Consider the following 20429-nt stretch of genomic DNA (forward strand, 5'->3'; position numbering starts at 1 on the left):
CAAATTCCAGAATTAATTTCCTTATGTAATGTCAAAGTAGAATTATCATGGCAGGAGAGTTCTGGGAGCAGAGAAGCCAAATGTCAATTACTTTCTGTCGAGTCATTTGAGGGGGGCTTCACTGTGACCTCTCTCCGCCAGAGGCAGCCAGCGTGGAGTCAAACCAATTCTAATATTGTACCTCTAAGAGCATATGAAGGCCAAGAAATTAATCTCTAGGACAGCCAGGAAGGTAATGCTCCTAAGTGAGCACAGAATCACAGTAGAGTTGGAAGGGGCCTATAAGTCCAACCCCCTGCTCAACACAGGAATCCACATTAAAGCCTACCTGACAGATGCCTGTCCAGCTGCCTCTTGAAGGCCTCTAGTGTGGCAGAGCCCACTACTTCCGTACTGCTCTTACAGTCAGGAATGTTTTCCTGATGTCCAAGTGGAATCTGGCTTCCTGTAACTTGAGCCCATGAGTCCATGTCCTGCACTTTGGGATGATCGAGAAGAGATCCTGCCCCCTCTGTGTGACAACCTTTCAAGTATTTGAACAGTGCTATCATGTCTCCCTCAGCCTTCTCTTCTCAAGGCTAAACATGCCCAATTCTTTCAGTCTCTCCTCATAGGGCTTTGAGGAAGTGCAAAAGACCATCTCCAAGAAAATATGAACTAATGTATACATTTAAACAACACAATTTACCTAATAAAATTTACCTCCTAGGGTTTATCAAAGTTACTGTTTCCTCTGTCTCCCAGTAGACAATGCTTGTTGCAATATATAGTTTCTGTGCTGCTCTGTTTCTGGACTACACACACGTTTGTCCCTGTACCTATTTTCTATATTGTTGTACCCCTGTACAACAAAAATAACTATTTTAAAAATGAATTTTACATTACACTGCAACACATTTAAAATACACTGATTTATTTGAACTTGTAAGCTAACTGGGCTCTATCTGACGCTAGTGTCACAGCACTGAAATGACTTTCCCCAAGCATTGGAAGGTTAATCAGCAGTCTTGAAAGATCTTCAGGTCTCTTTCAAATCCTTCAACTTGTTGCCCTTCAAATGTTTTGAGTTATAGCTTGCATAATTTCTGACCACTGGCCATGATAGCTGGGGCTGATGGGAGTTGAAATTGAACAACCCCTGAAGGGACACCTATTCCTTACCTTTGGCACAAAGATTAGCTCATGCCATCTTGCTTTACTGATCTTGCATCTCAATTTCTTGTTAAACATTGTGGCTCTGTTATAATTTGGTGCCATCTTAACACCTTCCAAACTATCCATACTAACAAAACAGCCACAGTGATGAACATGGTATTAAGATTACTCATCAAGTGTGGACATTTGGCTTTAATATTTATTGAGGACAGACAAGAAACAGTCCCAAACAGCTAACTTTTGGAACAAATACTTCAGTAATGTGTCAAGAACCCAGCTGATTAACTCCTGAATGCCGTTTCCTCCTGACACACAAAATGAGTCATCATAGCGGGCCCTCTGTTATCTACTTTTTAACTAGACCGATCAAGTGAATCATACGTTAGTCACCAATGATTGGCCCTTTAAATTACCACTAATTAGTCACACAGTCAGTTCATTTTGGAATTAGGAGTGTTTTATGAACTGCAAAAAGAAAGGTCTGACCTGTACAATGTTTTTTTTTATACTGGACTTTATTGGAAAAAAGTATAAAAACAGACATCCATAAAAATTTGAAAACAGCATAATTATACCACAAAGCTCCCGTTATGACAAATAAAAACTAAATTGCAGTCTGAATAAACACCATTTTCTATGCTTCTTTTTAAGCCTAAGGCAGGATGCATAGCAGTTATTAGAAGAACACAATGATGGATTTGCATCTAAATGCTGAGAGAAAACATGCAACATTTACAGCACCGGCTGGTACAAACAACTTTTATTAGAGTCTTACAGCAAAGTACATCAGTAATCTGTAACCAAGCATTAACATTCTCACTGTCTCAAGAAAAGTATTCAGTTTTCTTCACGATGCATTGTGCATTGTACACAAAGTTCCTTTAGGGTTGTGTTCCTACAGGCTCCTACAGATGTTCTCATAAGAGGCCTACTGGAAAGTATTTTGGAAATGCTTGGGTGACCATAACTCACCTCTCCCTGCTATGCACTTCTAATACACACATCTTTAACAGTAACCTGGATTCCAGCAATTCAGAACAAATGCACCAATGTGTTCCATTTCAAATAAAGAGGGCAAAGCTTGCTTCAATTAGAAGGGAATGCTACGTATATTACTTCCTCAAAATCATTTTCTACAGTTGTCTTAGTGTTTTAAGCAGCAGCTATCATTTACCACTTTACCAATTATTTCAACATACAAAGCTTATTCTCTAACCACCCAAAGCATTATATACTTTAATAAAACCACACATTTCCTTCTACTTTCAGATTGAGAAGGTCCACTTTTCTTCTAAAGGAATGACATGATCCAGCTATGTGAAGGATTATTAATGTTACTGTAAATTCATCTTTGGTTACAGAATAGATTTAAAGCAGGATTTATTACTTAAAAAGTCAGCTAAAAAAAATGCCAGAGAATTCTAAACAGCATTTTTCATACTAAATTACTGTGTTCACAGATTTAAGGTTGCACTGTTATGCTTAATAAATCTGTTTACCTCCTTTTACTCTAAATGATTTTTTATCAAAATTTATTTAATAATGAATTTTAACATAATCCACAGAATACTGGAAGAAATTCTGAAAGTCGTAATAATGAATTCCAGAATACTCCTTCTGCTCAAATGCTTTCCATTGCCTTGAATTCACTGAGTGCTTGCACTGGATTGACATGCTTCTTCTGGGAGGCTCTCTTGATTTTGGTCTGCGTTTCATCTTGTTTCTCTCGCTTGACTAGTGGTTTCTTCTCTGGAGCCTTCATTTTCCAAGACACTGCTGGAAGGTTCAGAGAAGCCATCCCTTGAGATTTCTGGTACTTGGTGGATGCCACATAGGAAGCTTTCACTGTTTGTACCACAGCATTCATCAAGTTCTTTGCAGCTTGAATCAGTGACATAGCACTATCCACCTAAAACCAGATTAGCAAGTGAGTATCCCATTAGTTTCAGACTAAGTGTCCCTAATACATCCTACTAGGTAAAAGAATGGAAGAGAATTCAAATGATCTTTTATAGCAGATCCGAGAGTGACAAAGTACACGGCTTGGGACCACAATACCTGACAGAATGCTGCTCCTGACATGAACATACACTCAACGTACACTACGCTCAACATCTAAGATCCTCCTCCGGGTGCCTACCCTGAGGGAAGCTCGGAGAATGGCAACAAGGGATGTCCTCTTGCTTTGAAAAGAGGCTTCCTATGTGGTTTTGCAGGGCAGGGGGCTGCTGCCAAAGGAACACAAGTCCAAGTGCAGTCATTGGATCCCAGCCATTGCATATAGCATAATATATTCACAATGAAAAAAGGAACCAAAGTAGAGGGGTGTGTATGTGAGAGTGTGAAAGGGGGGGGGTTCACATAACACGCTAACCCACCATGGATTATCATGTTGTCTGAACACAGCACATTTTTCGCAGGGTGGGTTAACATGTTGTCTCATTGCAGTGTTTTCTTTAGGGTGGCCTGTTAACCATCCAGCGTTGTTTATTTTTCTTGAACAAGCCACCTTGAAACCCATGGCTTATTCAAGGTAATTAACAAGCTGCACTGCATGGTTAATGAGCAACCCTGAGGAAAATATGCAATAGGCCACGTTCAGGAAAAACCACTGTGTTCAGACAATGTGATAACCCACCCTGCAGAAAAAGTTCTGTGTTCAAACAACACGATAACCCATGGCTCAACAACAACCCACACTGGGCGGGTCCAGCATGTTGTGTGAATCCTGCTAAAGAGGGAGAAGACACATATAGAAGTCTAGAGGAGCTCTCTTGAGAGCATCCTTGGGCAGATGTACTTAGTGTTTAATAGGTTGCATTTAAACAAGTTTTCTGGACAAAATGGGAGCAAATGTTGCAATTCTATGTTGTTTTGTTCCCAGCCCCCTCCCTCCCTCTCACGCACAGTGCCACACAGGCATAAAACCAGGGCAACTTAACAGACCATTGAAGAATAATAGTCAGCTGCAGAACATTTTAGCAATACCAGATCATACCAATGAAAGACTACAACACAGCTCTTGCACACAGCATGCCTCAACTTGGCTTGTGAGTCTACTCTAGCCAGTCACCATATTAACTAACAGGTGGGAATCAAAACCTCGAGAGCGCACAGTTGCACAGAAGATTTTCCTAACAAGTTTCGATGGTGTCAAATAGATTTGTGTCAATAGTGGATGAGACCACTAAGCAGAACTTGCATTTATCTTAGACAAAGATTGTTCTATCTGCCAGCACTGACATGTTTTACGTCACTGCTCTTTCAAAAGGACATGCAAATTCACAGAAAGCGGCAATATGTAGGTTGGCACAGATTTTTAGACAGCTGAGGATGTGAGAAATTTGAAAAGTTTTCAGAATATGAACTTAAACCAAGACTGATTAAGGGTTTTTAATGACTAAAAATAAACAGGGAATTAACACATTAAAGCCATCCTTTCTGCAAATTTTGTAGCACCACAAATTATAAATTAGTTGCTTTACAAGGAGAGATGGAGCTAGAATCCACTGTAACCCATTTCTATTCAGACTCTGCACACCATGGAGAAAGCCTTCCTGTATTCAGTGCATTTAACTATGCCCCTCCCAAAAGAACTGCAAAAAAAGGTTATATGGAATTCCTGACACCTTTTGACATGTTCTTAACTTTCTAATTTCTCATTAGTTTCACTTAAAAGGAAGGTTATTGCTGTAGCAAATTATGTCGTTGTTCAACTACCTGATGAGGACAGGAATAACTACAATTTGTGACATATTTGCTTTTTAAATGTGCATTAAGTTACATGCTACAGATTCTAGGTTGGAGATAAATAAAAATCCATGGTAGAAGACCACATAAATTCAACAGGCATGTTAAAGTCACAGTAAAACTCCATGTTTCTGCGCTGTCAAGCTACCAGTTATGCCAAAGCTAACAACCTTGTTGAAGAGTGCACAGGTCTGCAGAGAACCACAGCAATACATGCTGTGCTTCCTCAGTGCTCATCCACTGTCTTCCTGGTGGGAGATGTGCTAGAAGCTTGCTACTATTACCGAAATGAGAGGACTAAAGCTGTGTACTCAGACACATTCATTCTTCAGAGTACAGTTGTGAAATGTGTCAGCTTTGGACAGTTCCAAAACGCAGCTTGGAACTGGTCCTAGCCTGCATATTACAGGGATTAGAATAAATTAGCCTCTGAATGAAAAAAATACTGAACACCTACAAAAAGTTACAGAACACTGTGAGTACCTCATATGCATTCTGACCTAACTAAAGTACAGAAAAATCACGATAAAAGTTATTCTTTTTGCTCAGGAACTCCAATTAGAAGATTTGACAATGAACCTTTCTAAAGTGAAAATTACATAGACTTCAGCAACAGAAGGAATAACAAACACGGTTTGTTTAAAAGTCAAGAGAAGTTAAGAAAAATGAAGCTTGTATAACTGTTCAGTGTGGAAAGAAACAAAACAGAAACGTACGTACCCCAGACACCACAAGTTCTCCTCCAAGGTTTTGAACTTCTGCCTTCACTTTGCTACAGATGTTCAGCTGGTGGCAGTATAAAGCAATTCGCTGCAGATAGGCAAGCAGGTCCTGCTTGCAGGCAGAATCTGGGCACTGAGGACAGAAAGAAAACAGGTATTTAGTTCTGAGAAATTAATTGATCGGTGTGTCACAGATCCAGTGTGTTACAGATTCCCACTGAAACTATATACAAAGCCAGCCTAAATACCTTGGCTATGAATGAGTCCTCATATTTATTTAAGGCACATTTCCAACACATTGCGACAAAAACCCTACTGTTAAGGTTACTCTAAATGTCTTATTGTGCTAACAGCACTTTGCAGGTAATCAGGGCAAGTGTTCGAACCCTTTAAGTGTGGGTTTTACTGATAGGGTTAAAAGACAGTGTTTATTTGAAAAACAATGAAAACAATTAATAGAAGTATAGCTTCCAAATCACGTGAGGTACTGGCTCCTCTCTATTCGGCCTTGGTTAGGCCTCATCTAGAGTATTGCGTCCAGTTCTGGGCTCCACAATTCAAGAAGGACGCAGACAAGCTGGAGAGTGTTCAGAGGAAGGCAACCAGGGTGATCAGGGGTCTGGAAACAAAGCCCTATGAAGAGATACTGAAAGAACTGGGCATGTTTAGCCTGGAGAAGAGAAGATTGAGGGGAGACATGATAGCACTCTTCAAATACTTAAAAGGCTGTCACACAGAGGAAGGCCAGGATCTCTTCTTGATCCTCCCAGAGTGCAGGACACAGAATAAAGGGCTCAAGTTAAAGGAAGCCAGATTCCAGCTGGACATCAGGAAAAACTTCCTGATTGTTAGAGCAGTACAACAATGAAATCAGTTGCCTGGTGAGGTTGTGGCCTCTCCCACACTAGAGGCCTTCAAGAGGCAGCTGGACAACCATCTGTCAGGGATGCTTTAGGGTGGATTCCTGCATTGAGCAGGGGGTTGGACTCGATGGTCTTGTAGGCCCCTTCCAACTCTGCTATTCTATGATTCTAAGTTTACAATAAATGGAAGTGTTGGATGAATGCAATGCTTTTCACCAGCTAATTCCTTCTATCTTCTTCCCTCTCCCAACTGTCAACCAATGAAATTCCCGCCACCTCAGCTCTCATTCAGAGTACCCCTTACCGCAACATGCATACTTCAAGAGATCTCTAACCCTACAAGAACAAACCCCAACACGGCTCATTACAGTGGTTTGTGATGGAAGTGAAATGCAGCAAGCCTTAGACTCACAAGCTCCACCGTCCTCCTCTGGCACGGCTGTGAGATCAGAAACTTTTGCTTCCATTTTTAATTGACCACAGCTGAACCCAACTAACTGTTGTTAATCTTACCTATGGTAAGATTACCTATGGTAAATCAATTGCAAGCCATGGCTTATGAAGGTTGTGTTTTTGAAACAAACTATAGCTAAGATTAACCAGAGTTTTTTTGGTTTGGATGAAATGACAAGCTGCATTTAATCAAATACAGAAGCTAAGGCTTTTAATCTATTCTTCCTGCTTTCACCAAAGGAGGGTGAAAGAGGGGAAAGTGCACGACCCTGAGGTTTGCTGCAGCTTGTTCCCATCATGATAAACCATGGCTTATTATGATGCCCATTGTCTTTTGCTGATTTACCAAAAGTATTAGTATATAGGCATATTATATGATATGCTGGTTGAGATACTCAAAAAAGGGCTATATTTTTATGTTTCTATACTGCCTTTCCTTGATGGAGCTAAAGGTGGCACTTGTACATGGTTCTTCTGATTTTATCCTCAGAACAGTCCTGTTAAATAGGCTACGCTGGCCATAGGTCACTCAGGGAGCTTCGTGGCTGAGTGGAGACCACACATTACCCCAGTTACCCTGCTCAAGACTTCAACCACACCATCATACTGACTTATTCTTCACACACATTATGAATACCACGTACATGAATATCACCTGTGGAACCTACTGCCACCAGATACAGCTAATATTAAGAAGTGTTCTTTGATTTAATTTCAAACAATTAGTCTGCAATATAGAATGGAAAGTTGGAAGAGAATAGCAAGGAATGAAGTCTTGTCATTGTTTCATATATTGTTCACTTTTAGTTTGCAGAAGTTGACACCATTAAACATTGCCCACTGAAAGGCTGGAACTGCATTAAAAATTCACCACATAGCAACATTTCAATCTATACGGGGAGCATCTCAAACTTGCATGGCACTGGCATGCTTCAAGTTTCACTAGTTGTAGAGTTTCTTAATTCAATAATCTGGCTATAAAATATGTAAAGGACTCACTTTCAAGAGAACCACACACATATCCTTCTCTCAGTTTATCTGCCATCGGGGGCACATTTAATGGGGACAAGAGAGTGGCCTGGTTCAGACAACACGCTAAATCATGCTGCTTAACCACAAAATGGTTAAGGGGACGCATTAACCTTAATGCATTCCCTTAACCATTTTGTGGTTAAGCAGTGTGGTTTAGAGTGTTGTCTGAACCAGGCCACTGCTTTCTCAGCGCCTGATCCCAGGCTCTGGAACTCCCTGCAGAGTCAGAGGCTAGACTGGCCCCCTTTTGACAGCAGGCAAAAATGCTTTTATTCAGGCAAGCCTTTGGCACGTAAGCTGGTCTGTTGGGTGCTGTTTCTTTTATTGTTGCATTTTAATGGATCTGTTTTTGTGTTTTAATTAATTTGTTTTTAATCTGTATTTTACTGTTAACTGCCTAACGCATCATTCTTGCCAGAATTGTGGATTATAAATAAATGAAAATAAGAGCTTCACAAAAGTTCAATCCTGCATTAGACTGGACATCTAGATACATAAAGAAGAACAGAAATGAAAAGATGGAGGAGAAGCCATTAGGAATTTCAGTCAGGAAGACATCATAAACAAGCTATTAGCTCCAGGATCCTTGTATTTGTGAGCCTAAAGCTCAAGATCAAAGCTTAATTAAAGGTGTATGAAAAATCTGTTACGACTTACATGATCAGCAATAGTCCGTCCTAGCTTATCCATTCTTGACCCAGCTTCTGCAATTTTCTTCGCAGCACTAATCACATCAGATGTATTTTTTAGTGGTCCTTTACCTCTGCAAAAAAGAAGACAGCATTTGTCGACTAGAACCAAACCCACAAACCAAATGCTTTACCATTATTTTCTGCTGTATGGACTAATTACAACTACGTTGGCATTAAGATGGATACCCAAACACACTGTAAAAGACAGATTCGTGAGATTTTTTAAAAAACACACACACCAACTATAATGTCCTAAAACAATTTCCTCTCAATCTATTTGACATAATAGTGTCAGATATAAAGAGAGAAAGTTGTGAATAGTGTTCTTAATATGTAGGATTCTCGACATTGATGGGAATCCAAAGAATAGTGCTAATTCCGCATGTCCAAGAGACCTTTGTGTTTGTTTCCCCCAGAAAAGGAATTTGAACACACACACAGAGTTTTCAAAGCAAAAAGGAAGAGATTGCATTGGTATGCCAAAGCTTTTGGACACTTCTATAGTAGCGGGTTTGATCCCAGCTATTCAACTGGTTTCAATGGTCAGGCAATTATGTTTTCATAGGACCAATTAAACATTGCAATATGCAAAATAAACCTCTCTACTTAAATATTAAGTGCCTCCACTTTGTTGTACTCTATTTTAAAATGAGATTTCATTTTGCATAGAATTTGAGAATACACAATTTCAGGCCTTGTGTACAATTTTTTAAGAATTTCCTGGTAGCGGCATGCAAGTTGCACTGAATCAACTTAGGAAGTTGTATTTTAATCTTTTTCAAAAGGTGGGGTATCTATTAATTTAACATTTAGGTTTATATTCAGTAACACATGCACTAGGAAATTTATTTATACAATTTACATGCCACCTTATAATCTAACTTTTCGGGGCAGCTTAAAAGGAAAGAGAATTAAACAATGTTAAAATTAAACAATAAAAATATCATGAAATACAGTCACTGTAACATTATAAAATTTAAAAAAACTAAAATAGAGCAGAAACAAAATACTTTATAGCACTAAAGACCATTAAAAACAGAGGGCAAAGAAAGAGAAATAAACATTGTGAGTTAAAATAGAATAAAACCACATTGTAATTTTAAAAGGTCTGAGGAAATTAAAAGGTATTGGACTGGCACTGATGAGTTATTTAAGTAGTTATTTAAGTAGGGAGGACATTCTGTAACTGAGGGGGGCAGTACTGAAAATGTCCCTTTTTCATGTAGTCACTTGTTGAATCTTACATGTCCCCAAGAGTTTTAAAGCTCAAATCCAGGACTTGTGAATTGGGCCTGGAAATGAGCTGGTAACAAATGAAGGTTACAAAATAGAGACTTGATAAAGCTCAGTCTCTACAGCTTCAGTTTCCAGATTATTGGCAAATGCAGCCTCACACACAAACCCTTGCAAAAACAAAAACAAATGGGAAATGATCAGGTCATGGATTACTGGAGCCAGGCTATCTGTATCCAGCTAGGGTTGTAAACTGGCATACCGGCCTAATTTGGTAAAAGGAGCTCTGAGCCCCAGAGACCACTTGTGCCTCTAGTGACAAAGATGGATCAATGACCCCCCCCCCAAATACAACATTGGTCCTTTGGGGGGGGGGGTGCAGCCACCTATAAAAAAGGTTGAGCACCATCACCTGGGTGGACAAATCATCCACTATTAGTACATCCAACTTGTTTGGATTGAGCTACAATGTATTGGTCTTCATCCAGTCTATTACTATGACCAGGGCCTGATCCAGCACTGCCTCCTCTTAGGTTAAATGAAAAAGAGAAGCAGACTTTGGTGTCATCCATGTATCAATGACACCACACTCTTAAATCCATTCATGACCTCACCCAGCAGTTTCACGTACATGTTCAGTAGCATGGGGGCTAAGACAGAACCCTGCAGAACCCCGAAGTATAAAGGTCACAGAGTTGAGCAAAAATCCCCAAGACTTATCTTCTGCAAACAGCTGTCCAGATATGGATGCAACTGCTGAGGAGCACTGTCACCCATTCCCAACTCAGACAGACTCTCCAGAAGGCTGCCACCCACAAAGGTAATGAAAGCCAGTGAGACTGAAGAGAATCACTAGAGCTGGACTCTATTTCTCTCCCCTGGCAAAGGTGATCCCATGTAGTGACGAAAGCAGTTTTAGTCCTAAACTCCAGATTGAAATAGGTAGCGACTGACAAGACAGACTGGCTAAGAGGTATACTAGTCAGGGTAGTATAGTATACCAATAGCATTTAGGAAATATTGCCATGTAACAGAGCCTTTTTGAACAAGGGCTATGAAATAAGGTTGCCCTTACAGTACTTACTTAGAAGGTACAGCTATAAAGTATCCTTACCTGGTGAAGTCTGTCATTTCCATCATGATCATGCACATTTGCTTTGCCAGAACAATAATATCATTGCCACTGTCATCCCATTTGGACACTTCAGCATCCAATTTGCTCTTTTCTTCCTGGAAGCTGGCGACTTGCTCAGCAATTTTTGCTTTTTGCTCTTGAGGGAGTTGAGCCATGATAGCCTGGGACAAATATATAATTCTTTTCATTCATTGGCATAGAGACATATATAATTCTTTTCATTCACTGGCATAGAGATATTTCAGATTATTTTCACTAGCTGAACTAATTCATAGAGGCAGGGTTAAATTATATCCAAAGGGCTAGCAGGAACATTTCTTCCCATCTTGATCCAAAGTTTGTGACTATATGAATTATCTACTAACATTACGTTTGGAAAGACAATTTGGAAAGAAAGCCAGCGGTGAATGGCTGACTGCATTGCTAAGAGAAAACTGCTAGTACTCCTTTTTTTTTTGACAATTCACTTTCTTTCCCTCTTTTCTTTTCTTTATAATAGTTTTCACAACAAACGACGGATGGGCATCTCAAATTATTATAGACTTCACTGAAAATTAAAAGTGTGGCCCTTCAGGTAGATAGCCGAAGTGGACATTTAAAACATATGTTTATTGCTGTGAACCATTTCTCAGATATTAATCGAGGGTAGAAAGAATCTGAAGCGAAGATCTGAAGCAAGAATACTCTGTAATTATTAGATCATGATGTTCTTCTGATTCAACCCTTTAACATACCTGCAGTTGAATTTGCAAAGTTTAAACACATACTGCCTACACACAAAATTTAAGGTCTATTTCACTAAGCGAAGGCAAATTACAACAGAGGAAGACTACCTCAGGGCTTTATGAAATAGGGCCGTCCGGGGCATTTGCTTTCAAGGGCATTTGCTTATCCACAAGCAAACCTGCATGGAAGCAAGCGGCCCACCTGCAGTTTCAAGTGGCCTGCTGGGCATGCCTTCTTAAGAAGCAGAGCCACTTAAATTAAGTTCCTGCATTTTTGTTATAAATCTTGCCCTCTAATTATTCTACTAATTGTATTGTTTGAGAATTATGCTCAGCTTTTGCCCCCATCTTTTAAAGAATCCAAGGAGAAACCGGAAAAGATTCAGAAGAAACAGGGTTGGAATGTATGCCATTTTAGGAAAGGTTAAAGGAATGTGAAAAGTTAAGAGAAAAAGTTCCCTATTATGCAAGGGGAAATATAGAAAACTGCTCTCACAAAGAAGAAGATAGCTACTTATGTGTACACATGAGGAAGATCAAAATATAATTGTCTCAAGTGGCAGCTCTTTATATTCACACCAGATATTTTTCTTCTTTAAAAAAACTTTCCTAATTATGAATTGGTCTTGATAAGAGCTGTATTCTTCTTTTCCTGGCCATCCTGGGGAAGGTTTCAGATAAGGGATTGCTAATAGAGAAATCAGGATTGATCAGCCTTCTGCACACTGGTGTTCTCCAGATATTTTGGACTACAACTCCCATCAGCACTAGACAGCGTGGCCAGGAATCCTGGGAATTGTAGTCCAACCTATCTAGAGCACACCCGGTTGGGGAAGGCTGGATTAGATAATCTTCTATGTTTAATTCTCATACACAGGAGGGACATCAATAAAGGAATATGAATTTTGTTTATCATTTTGGTAATAATTCCATAAACGAGTTTCAAGTTAAGGATTTGAATTCACTGAAAGAGTGAGGCCGTGCATCCATGACTTCTCTGGGTCAGATTATCTTAAACCTGGATATTAACTGGTGTGGCAGGGAGAAAGGGTATGTGTCACAGGTGAGAAGTAGTAAAAACGGGGTAGGAGGAAAGAATGTGAGAGTTTATCGGAGCTGGATAGTTGAAGTGGCACAGGGCTCTTGCTCTGCACAACTTAGCCAATCATTCAAATAGGAAGAAGACAGACATAAAACTATAATCTAGGTGTAAACAACTACATTAGGGATGATCAAAACCAACAAATATACTTGTAGTCCTTAAAAGTTTCTACTGAAAAGTAAAAGGAGAAAGGAATGCTAGTCTCCTTGTTTTGGTATGGTCTAGTATTCTTGATATAATCTATGGGATTTGAACGGAAGTAACCAAAACTGTTTTCCTTACTCTTGCACTTTGGCCAGCAATAAGTTGATCATCTTCCGTCTGAACACTTGTCCTGCTTCTCACATCAAAGTCTTCTGTCTCAAAGTCTGAATCATCCAATTCTTCAGGAGTCTAAGAAAGCAATTAAAACAAAACACAAATCAAACTCAAGAACAATCCAAGGGAACAAACATCTCTATAGTCATTTACTTTGAACTTAAAAGCTTTCAAATTAAACATGAAATTTCATATTTTTCTAGCTTACAGATAAGCAGTTTGAAATGGCACACCATGTGTGCTTAATGTACATCTTACGTTCCTGTAAGACACCTTATAATTAGATGAAAACATTGAATATAAGCATTTAGAAAAAATAAAGATACTATAGTAAAAAAAAGAAGAAGCTGTGGACTTTTGGTTTAGGATATTACAGTGAATTATGTTGCAGAAACTTCCATTGTGCCTACTTGTTTCATTAAACTGATCCCTATAGGCCTACTCAGGCTCTTTTGCTAAAGACAACTAGAATATGATCACAGCATACATGAGAAAACTCACATTTAGAATATCATAAACTTGTAGAGAACAAGCTCAAGAGTTTAAGTAATTTGATTATTTTATTCTGGCTACTGCATATTTCTCTTTACAGTGATATCATCTGCCCTGAGTCTTCAGGACAGAACTTGTAAACATTTGACTAAAGAAAGATGCAGTGGTGTTTATGCTTGGTATTATAGCTGAACCTCCACTTAATTTAGTGTGATTTCTGCAGACAGTCTCTGAAAGAACACAGAATGTTACTAGATTTGATTACAGCAACAGTCAACCCACTATGATATACTACTATTCGTAAGTTCACAAAAATGCATTTTCTTTCATATGAATTGTTTTCCAGGTACAATCAAGATGTTTGCAATGGAAGAGTGTTTGACTGGATAATAACTTTGGTAACAAGTTACCTACTTACATCTCAGATGACAAATGAGAAAAGTCAGCAAAATTTCCCTCTCTATTCAAAAAAAGAATAATTCTGTGCTGTCTTGCATTAAGTACAAACTGTCCTTGGAAAGCAATAGGTGGTAAGTTTCTGTGTGCATAGGAGGTGCCCCCATCTATGGAACAACCTCATGTAAAAAACAGCTGGTATTTTCATATGTCACAGTGCCCTGTGCAGACGACATGGCTTCTCAAGAGCACCGTTATGAGCTGCTGCATGTACAAGTTCTGCTTTGTCAAGAAGCAATTTGCTGTATCTTATCAATACTTATGTGTGTAATGAGTAGATGGATACTTATAACATATGATGGTCTATGAGCTGTTTTCCTACAGAGAATTAATACTTGTGCAAATTAGCCCTTGTGGATTAATGATGGTAATTTCTATTATCTGGCTGTAGATCAAAGAAATTGCAGAGGATGAAATCCATGAATTCCCAGCCCACAAATTACCTTGCTTCTGTGAATGAAGAGACAGGAACGACGTACACATCTGCAAAACTCCGCCAGTGTAACATGACAACTAGCTGTGTGTGTGTCTATCTACATTATAGTTCTAGCCTTGGAAAAAACTTTAACACACATTTCATCCGGAAGAAAAGCTCAAGGCGTTTGGAATCACAGCTCCCTCTCACTGGCAAACTCTACTTTGCTTCCCTTATCATTGTCTTGAGCAAACATTTTTAGCCAATAAAATATTTTTTATTCAAAAAACACAAAAGGTGAGCACACACAAGGGCCATGGGGAGAAGTGAGCGGAGGGCGGGGAGTGTAAAAAGGTTGGAAGGAAAGGGTTTTCATTTAGTTCCATCATAGAATAGCAGAGTTGGAAGGGGTGTACAAGGCCATCGAGTCCAACCCCCTGCTCAATGCAAGAATCCACCCTAAAGCATCCCTGACAGGTGGTTATCCAGCTGCCTCTTGAAGGCCTCTAGTGTGGGAGAGCCCACAACCTCCCAAAGCAACTGTTTCCATTGTCGTACTGCTCTAACAGTCAGGAAGTTTTTCCTGATGTCCAGCTGGAATCTGGCTTCCTTTAACTTGAGCCCGTTATTCCGTGTCCTGCACTCTGGAAGGATTGAGAAGAGATCTTGGCCCTCCTCTGTGTGACAACCTTTTAAGTATTTGAAGAGTGCTATCGTGTCTCCCCTCAATCTTCTCTTCTCCAGGCTAAACATGCCCAGTTCTTGTTTTGTGAGTGGGGCGAATGGCTATGCTAGTGCTTCTAAATGACAAATGCCATGAAAAAAGAACCAGGAAGTGAGGTGACTGGAGGCTCACTTCTACATAGTTACCTGGAGGATAGGTGTGGCTGGCAACATTGCCCCACTTTGGGCTACGTCCATGCCCTCTGCTTTAATGCTGGTCCCCAAGAGGTTTTGACCGAGGTGACGCAGACATCGACATTTCTCCAACTCTGCTTAGGGATGGGTGGAACTGTGAATCTCTATCTTGTCAAAGTTCTCGGTTTTCCACTGCCAAGCTCTTTTTGTCCTGGTTCAATACAACTCCCTTCACCCCCAGAAATCTCTATACTTTTGTGCACGTTTTATAAATGACGCAGTCTGTTTTGTGGATTTTCCTTTGAGGTGTGAATTTGGCAAATCAGTAAAAGAAATCTTGACAGAGCTAATTCTTCACCCATTCCTACCTCTGCTCTAGATTCTGATTTCCCTACTATCCCCATTCAGACAAGTCAACTTACTTCACTGCTACTTTGCTTGGGAGCCAGGATCTGGGGTCCTCAGTACAGGGTCTTGGCTCAACGTGGAGGTAAGGGGAACAGATTACATGATACTGACCTCCTTTTCCCACCCAATCCTCTCCCTCACTATGGCTAGCACTTGTGTGCTAGCCTTGGCTGTTGGGGTAGCACATGCACTAGCTATAGATGCACTTAGGTCAGGGATGGGGAACCTCCAGCCCATGAGCCTTAATCTGGCCTGCAGAGACCCCCAATCTAGTCTGTGAAGCTTCCCTGGTCAGGCACCCCACTTCTCACTGCCATGTCCACTTGCCTACTTTTGGGACTCACCTCCCCATTTTTCTCCTTAGATGCACAAATATTTGTCTCTCTTTTTCTCCCTCCCTCTGCGACCCCCTTTCATATTTATATTGCTTGCTTGAATGCAATGAGAGCTTCCTCCACATGTTCCAGTTTATTCCCGCCTTGTGCATTTCTGGGTAACATTGGAGCAGGACGGATCACATGGGAAAACACACCGTGTTCCGGTGACCTTGAGTATTTCCAGAGCAATCCGTCCTCTGAGCATCTGATCACTGCTGCTCGGTTTGCAATCACTGAGCTTTTCTCAGCCCAATCAGCAGAAACTAAACCTTGGGAAAGGTACTTTAAGGAAAAGGTTTTGTATGAAGGGGGAAAAAGGGGGGGAGGGAAGGGTCAACAACAGCTCAAAATTGTTAATGGTTTTTGAAATAAATATTTGGAAAGGAACTTGGAATGGGGAGATGAGTTCTAAGGAAAAAGGGGAGGGGGGAAATTTTCACAGCCATTTGGCCATGCTTAAAGACCATTACAGTTCTTTGAAAGAAATATTTGAAAACAGTTGTAAGGAGGGAGGGGGAAGAGATGAGTTTCCTCAGCTTGAATTTTAACCATGCTGAGCTTTCCGTAGCTTGTGTTTTTAAGAGTACTGAGCTGGGCTGCTGGAAACCGCTGCCTCTGCCTCCCGATAGGTCTTACTTCTGAGTAGAAATGGACAGTATGGAACTGTGCTGCTGGAAACTAGTACTTGAATATGGAAAATGCCCCCTGGGAGCTTTCCCAAATTTGAATTTGGCAATACTCTAAAACATCAGTTTTAGGGTTTGGGAGCAGGAGAGATGTGGAAAATAATCTCTCACAGTTTGACTCACCTGGATAAACTGCTTTCAATAGTGTGCAGGGCTTAAAATGAGAACACTTATAGTAAATAAGTAAGGAACAGGCATTGGTAGAAGAATCTACTGCTGCTAAGTCCTGGAGCAATTATATTTAATTATCAGGTTTGCTTCATGCTAATCCCCCGCCCCCCAAATACTGACATGAGGAGCAGGAAAAGTATATTCTTTATCTGAATGACAACTGTATTGACTGGGATCATCTTGCAGTATGTGTGTGTGTGTGTGTGTGTGTGTGCGTGTGTAGAATGCAGGAAAAAGTTACATGAAGTAATCCTCACAACCCAGCTGAGAATGCATGACAATCTCTGTTCTATAAAGTAAATGTTATTGATGTGATGTCCCAGCAGGTCAGACTAATCTTATAGCTCCCTTTCATCCAGATCCATATTTCAATGTTTAATACATTGGGAAAGCACTGAAATATTTGCCATCAATTGTTGTGTAGTCAATCAGTCTTACTATATAAAGGTTTCTCAGCCTAGCTTTTATATGCTTATTATGTACTGGCTTAATTCAAAGTGCACAAGCAAATGCATAATGCTTCATATTCAGATCTAATCACTGAAAGGTATTAGTTACAACTTCAGATATTTGTGATGCTTTGTTCTTATACTTGCTTCAAAAGCTTTCTACCATTCCTCCATTTGTATTTTAGATGAAAAGCAGAGCTTTCAAAATTAGGTCTTTTAACATAGGCCTAAGAAAATGAAAGACACTTGCATTTGAAAGTCCACTCTTTCATTAACATCTGAATTTATGCTGTTTAATCTCCACCAAATGCAAATAGGTTGTTTGTCTTTTGAATTTAATTCCAGGACATTAAGGGGCCTTCTATACTCAGATATGCTTTCCAGTTTAAGTAGGGTGGAACACCTTTTGCTTTCTAACAAAAGACCTACTAAAATTTGCTTTGTCATCTTACTTGGACGACTCAATTTTGTTCTATCAGCCTTAAAGGCATTTGTATCACTCGTAAGTAATTTATCTCACCCTTAAGGCTGGATACTCCCTATGCCTGCTCTATACACATACCAAATGCATATCTGAAGGTTGGTACCTGGGAATAGAGATGTGAAGGCCCAGAAAAAAACCAGAAAAATTTGAACATCTTTTTCCAAAGCCTTTTTTGTTTTTTTTCTGAAAAATTGGAAAATAATGAAGAAAAAATTGATTATGGGATGTTTTATTTTAGAATGATGAATAAAATGTTTAAGACAAGATGTTTAGATATTTATTTCTCCAAATGATTTCTAAAAATTATGTACAGTATCAGATTATTACAATTTCTGTGCACCAAGGACAAGCAAGTCCTAGGTTGCAAATTGAGACTTCAACTCTCAAATGCAAGAGCAAGATGCACTTCTGCCTCTAGGGGGCACCACTGCCATTGAAGCAAAGACTGTAACTGATAGCGATAGCTATAGGTCAGAAAATGAGTCTGGTTAAATTTCATGCATATTCATTGAAACTTGGTCCCCCTTTTTCTCAGTTTCTTATGGGAATGGGTACTTTATGTGTGCTTGACACTGTGGAGGACTAGCGGAGACATAAATAATTTTCTTTTTTACTAATGTTGGCGGTTTCTGTTGTTTTTTAAAATTGTTTTTTGCCTGCTCCTCATAAACTGGCAAAACCAAAGAGGTTCCTTACAGTTCAGGAGTTATAGCACCATTTGTTACCAAGGAAAAAAAAAGAGTTTAAAAAATTAAAGAAGTAAATTAAATTTGTAATAATTGTTTGAATACACTGTACTTTTAATATACCAAATGTAATAATTTTATGCCAAACCAACTTGGACAAAATGACATTTTATGTTCCTAAAGTAACAAAGTGACTTTCAATCTGTAAAAAGTGCTAATATTGCATTATTTCAATTTTTCTGAATTTTTTTGGGTTTTCCCCCCTGAAAACCCTCAGAAAGAACACACACTTTCCCTCCCCCCCCATGGCTTCAAAATTTCTGTAAATTTTACATCTCTACCTGGGAACAGAAAACTTGCCTGCTGATCAAGGGTTGAGAAGGTTTATGTAAGAGAAAGGTGGTTCTAAGATATGCTGTACCAAAATCTTTATGTATCAAACAAGAGCTTAAACCAGGGCCAGACTACTAAAATAGACAAAGCATCTCAACAAGTCTTAGGCTCCTACCACCCTGCTCCTTTAGATGGTTGTGGGAGGGGGTGAGGTGTGGGAGAGGAAGGCGCATGTAGACAGAAGAATCACCTGATGCCTGCTCCTGCAACAACAGGGCCACCCACCAACTGTCATGTGAGAGATGAGAAGGATCCTGATGAGTTTTTATGTTTTATTTGTATTATTGTGATTACTGTATTCTGATGTTGCCTTGGGAGGATTCTTAAAAAGCAGGATATAAATGATGAATGAAATATAAAGGAACAAGTGATCACATTTTGTACTACCTGCAGCTTCTGAACACACATCAATGGCAGCTAAACATGTGGTAGTCATTTATGAAAACAAGGATGAATTAAAACCCTTCAGCTGACAGGTGAAACTTTTAAAAACTTCAACTTGTTCCATTATTGGTCTCCAATATGCCTTTAGCAATTGCAATACGGTAATGGCATTTGATGCCATTTAATATCATGGTTAAAAGTGCGGGGAATCGATCAAAGTAGTTAAATAGCATATGGAGGAATGCATCCCAACAGAGTCCAATTATTCAATATATGAAGATGGAATATTCAACAGCAGAAAAATATGAACTGGATTTACTGAGTTACAAGTTATGTTTTTGGTAAATGTCCGTGTTTAATTGTATAGTGTTACTGTAATGCATTTTGTGTTAATAAACCAGTATTTTAAAAGAACAGCGAATGCTATTTCAAGAAAATGCAGGGTCACTCACTCTGATCATCAACACTGCTTTTCTGATGTCACGAATTCCATCATATACCAATCGCGAAGCATCAATAAATTCATTTTCATCCATTGGCTGAGCAGGGTCAGAACTCAATGCTTCTACTGCTGCTTCTACTTGTTCAGTAAAACGTGGCATAACTGAAGAACAGGCGGGGGGGGGGACAGAAACAACTTTCTGATAACTAGAATACAATAGACAAGGATTCTGCAGTGACACTACACTGAAAAGCAGTTTAAATTCATATACACTATTGGCATAATCTTCCCTCTAAGTGCTCCCTTATTTCAATGCTATGAGCAAACACATTTGTTTGGTTTCCCTAAAATTATCCCCACAAAGAGGAAACAAGAGACATACGACTGACACCTATAAAGGTTGAAAGTGAGGCTGTGTTAATGCAAGCTTTTTACCACACTGAGCGGAATTGCACACACGAAAAAGTTGCCAATAACCTTAATATATAGGGAAATACAACCATAGTTAAATCCAAATTTAAGTTGTCAAATATATAGTTAAATAGTTT

The 20429-nt window shown here is 39.5% G+C and overlaps 1 protein-coding gene across 2 annotated transcripts in view; it reads right to left on the minus strand.

Moving 5' to 3' along the window:
- Positions 1 to 1651: 1651 nt before the first annotated feature.
- CTNNA1 (catenin alpha 1) overlaps positions 1652 to 20429 on the minus strand; it is an 82252-nt gene continuing 63474 nt past the window's right edge. For both annotated transcript variants that reach the window (XM_063125257.1, XM_063125258.1), the window contains exons 13-18: positions 19892 to 20043; positions 13145 to 13255; positions 11015 to 11196; positions 8633 to 8738; positions 5626 to 5760; positions 1652 to 3064 (exon numbers count right to left, since the gene is read on the minus strand). In XM_063125257.1, the coding sequence (XP_062981327.1) occupies positions 2777 to 3064; positions 5626 to 5760; positions 8633 to 8738; positions 11015 to 11196; positions 13145 to 13255; positions 19892 to 20043 (974 nt within the window). In that variant the 3' untranslated portion in view covers positions 1652 to 2776. The remainder of the gene's footprint in view (positions 3065 to 5625; positions 5761 to 8632; positions 8739 to 11014; positions 11197 to 13144; positions 13256 to 19891; positions 20044 to 20429) is intronic.

Source organism: Elgaria multicarinata, chromosome 4 (genome assembly GCF_023053635.1).
Source record: "Elgaria multicarinata webbii isolate HBS135686 ecotype San Diego chromosome 4, rElgMul1.1.pri, whole genome shotgun sequence".
NCBI classification, from domain to species: Eukaryota; Metazoa; Chordata; class Lepidosauria; order Squamata; family Anguidae; genus Elgaria; species Elgaria multicarinata.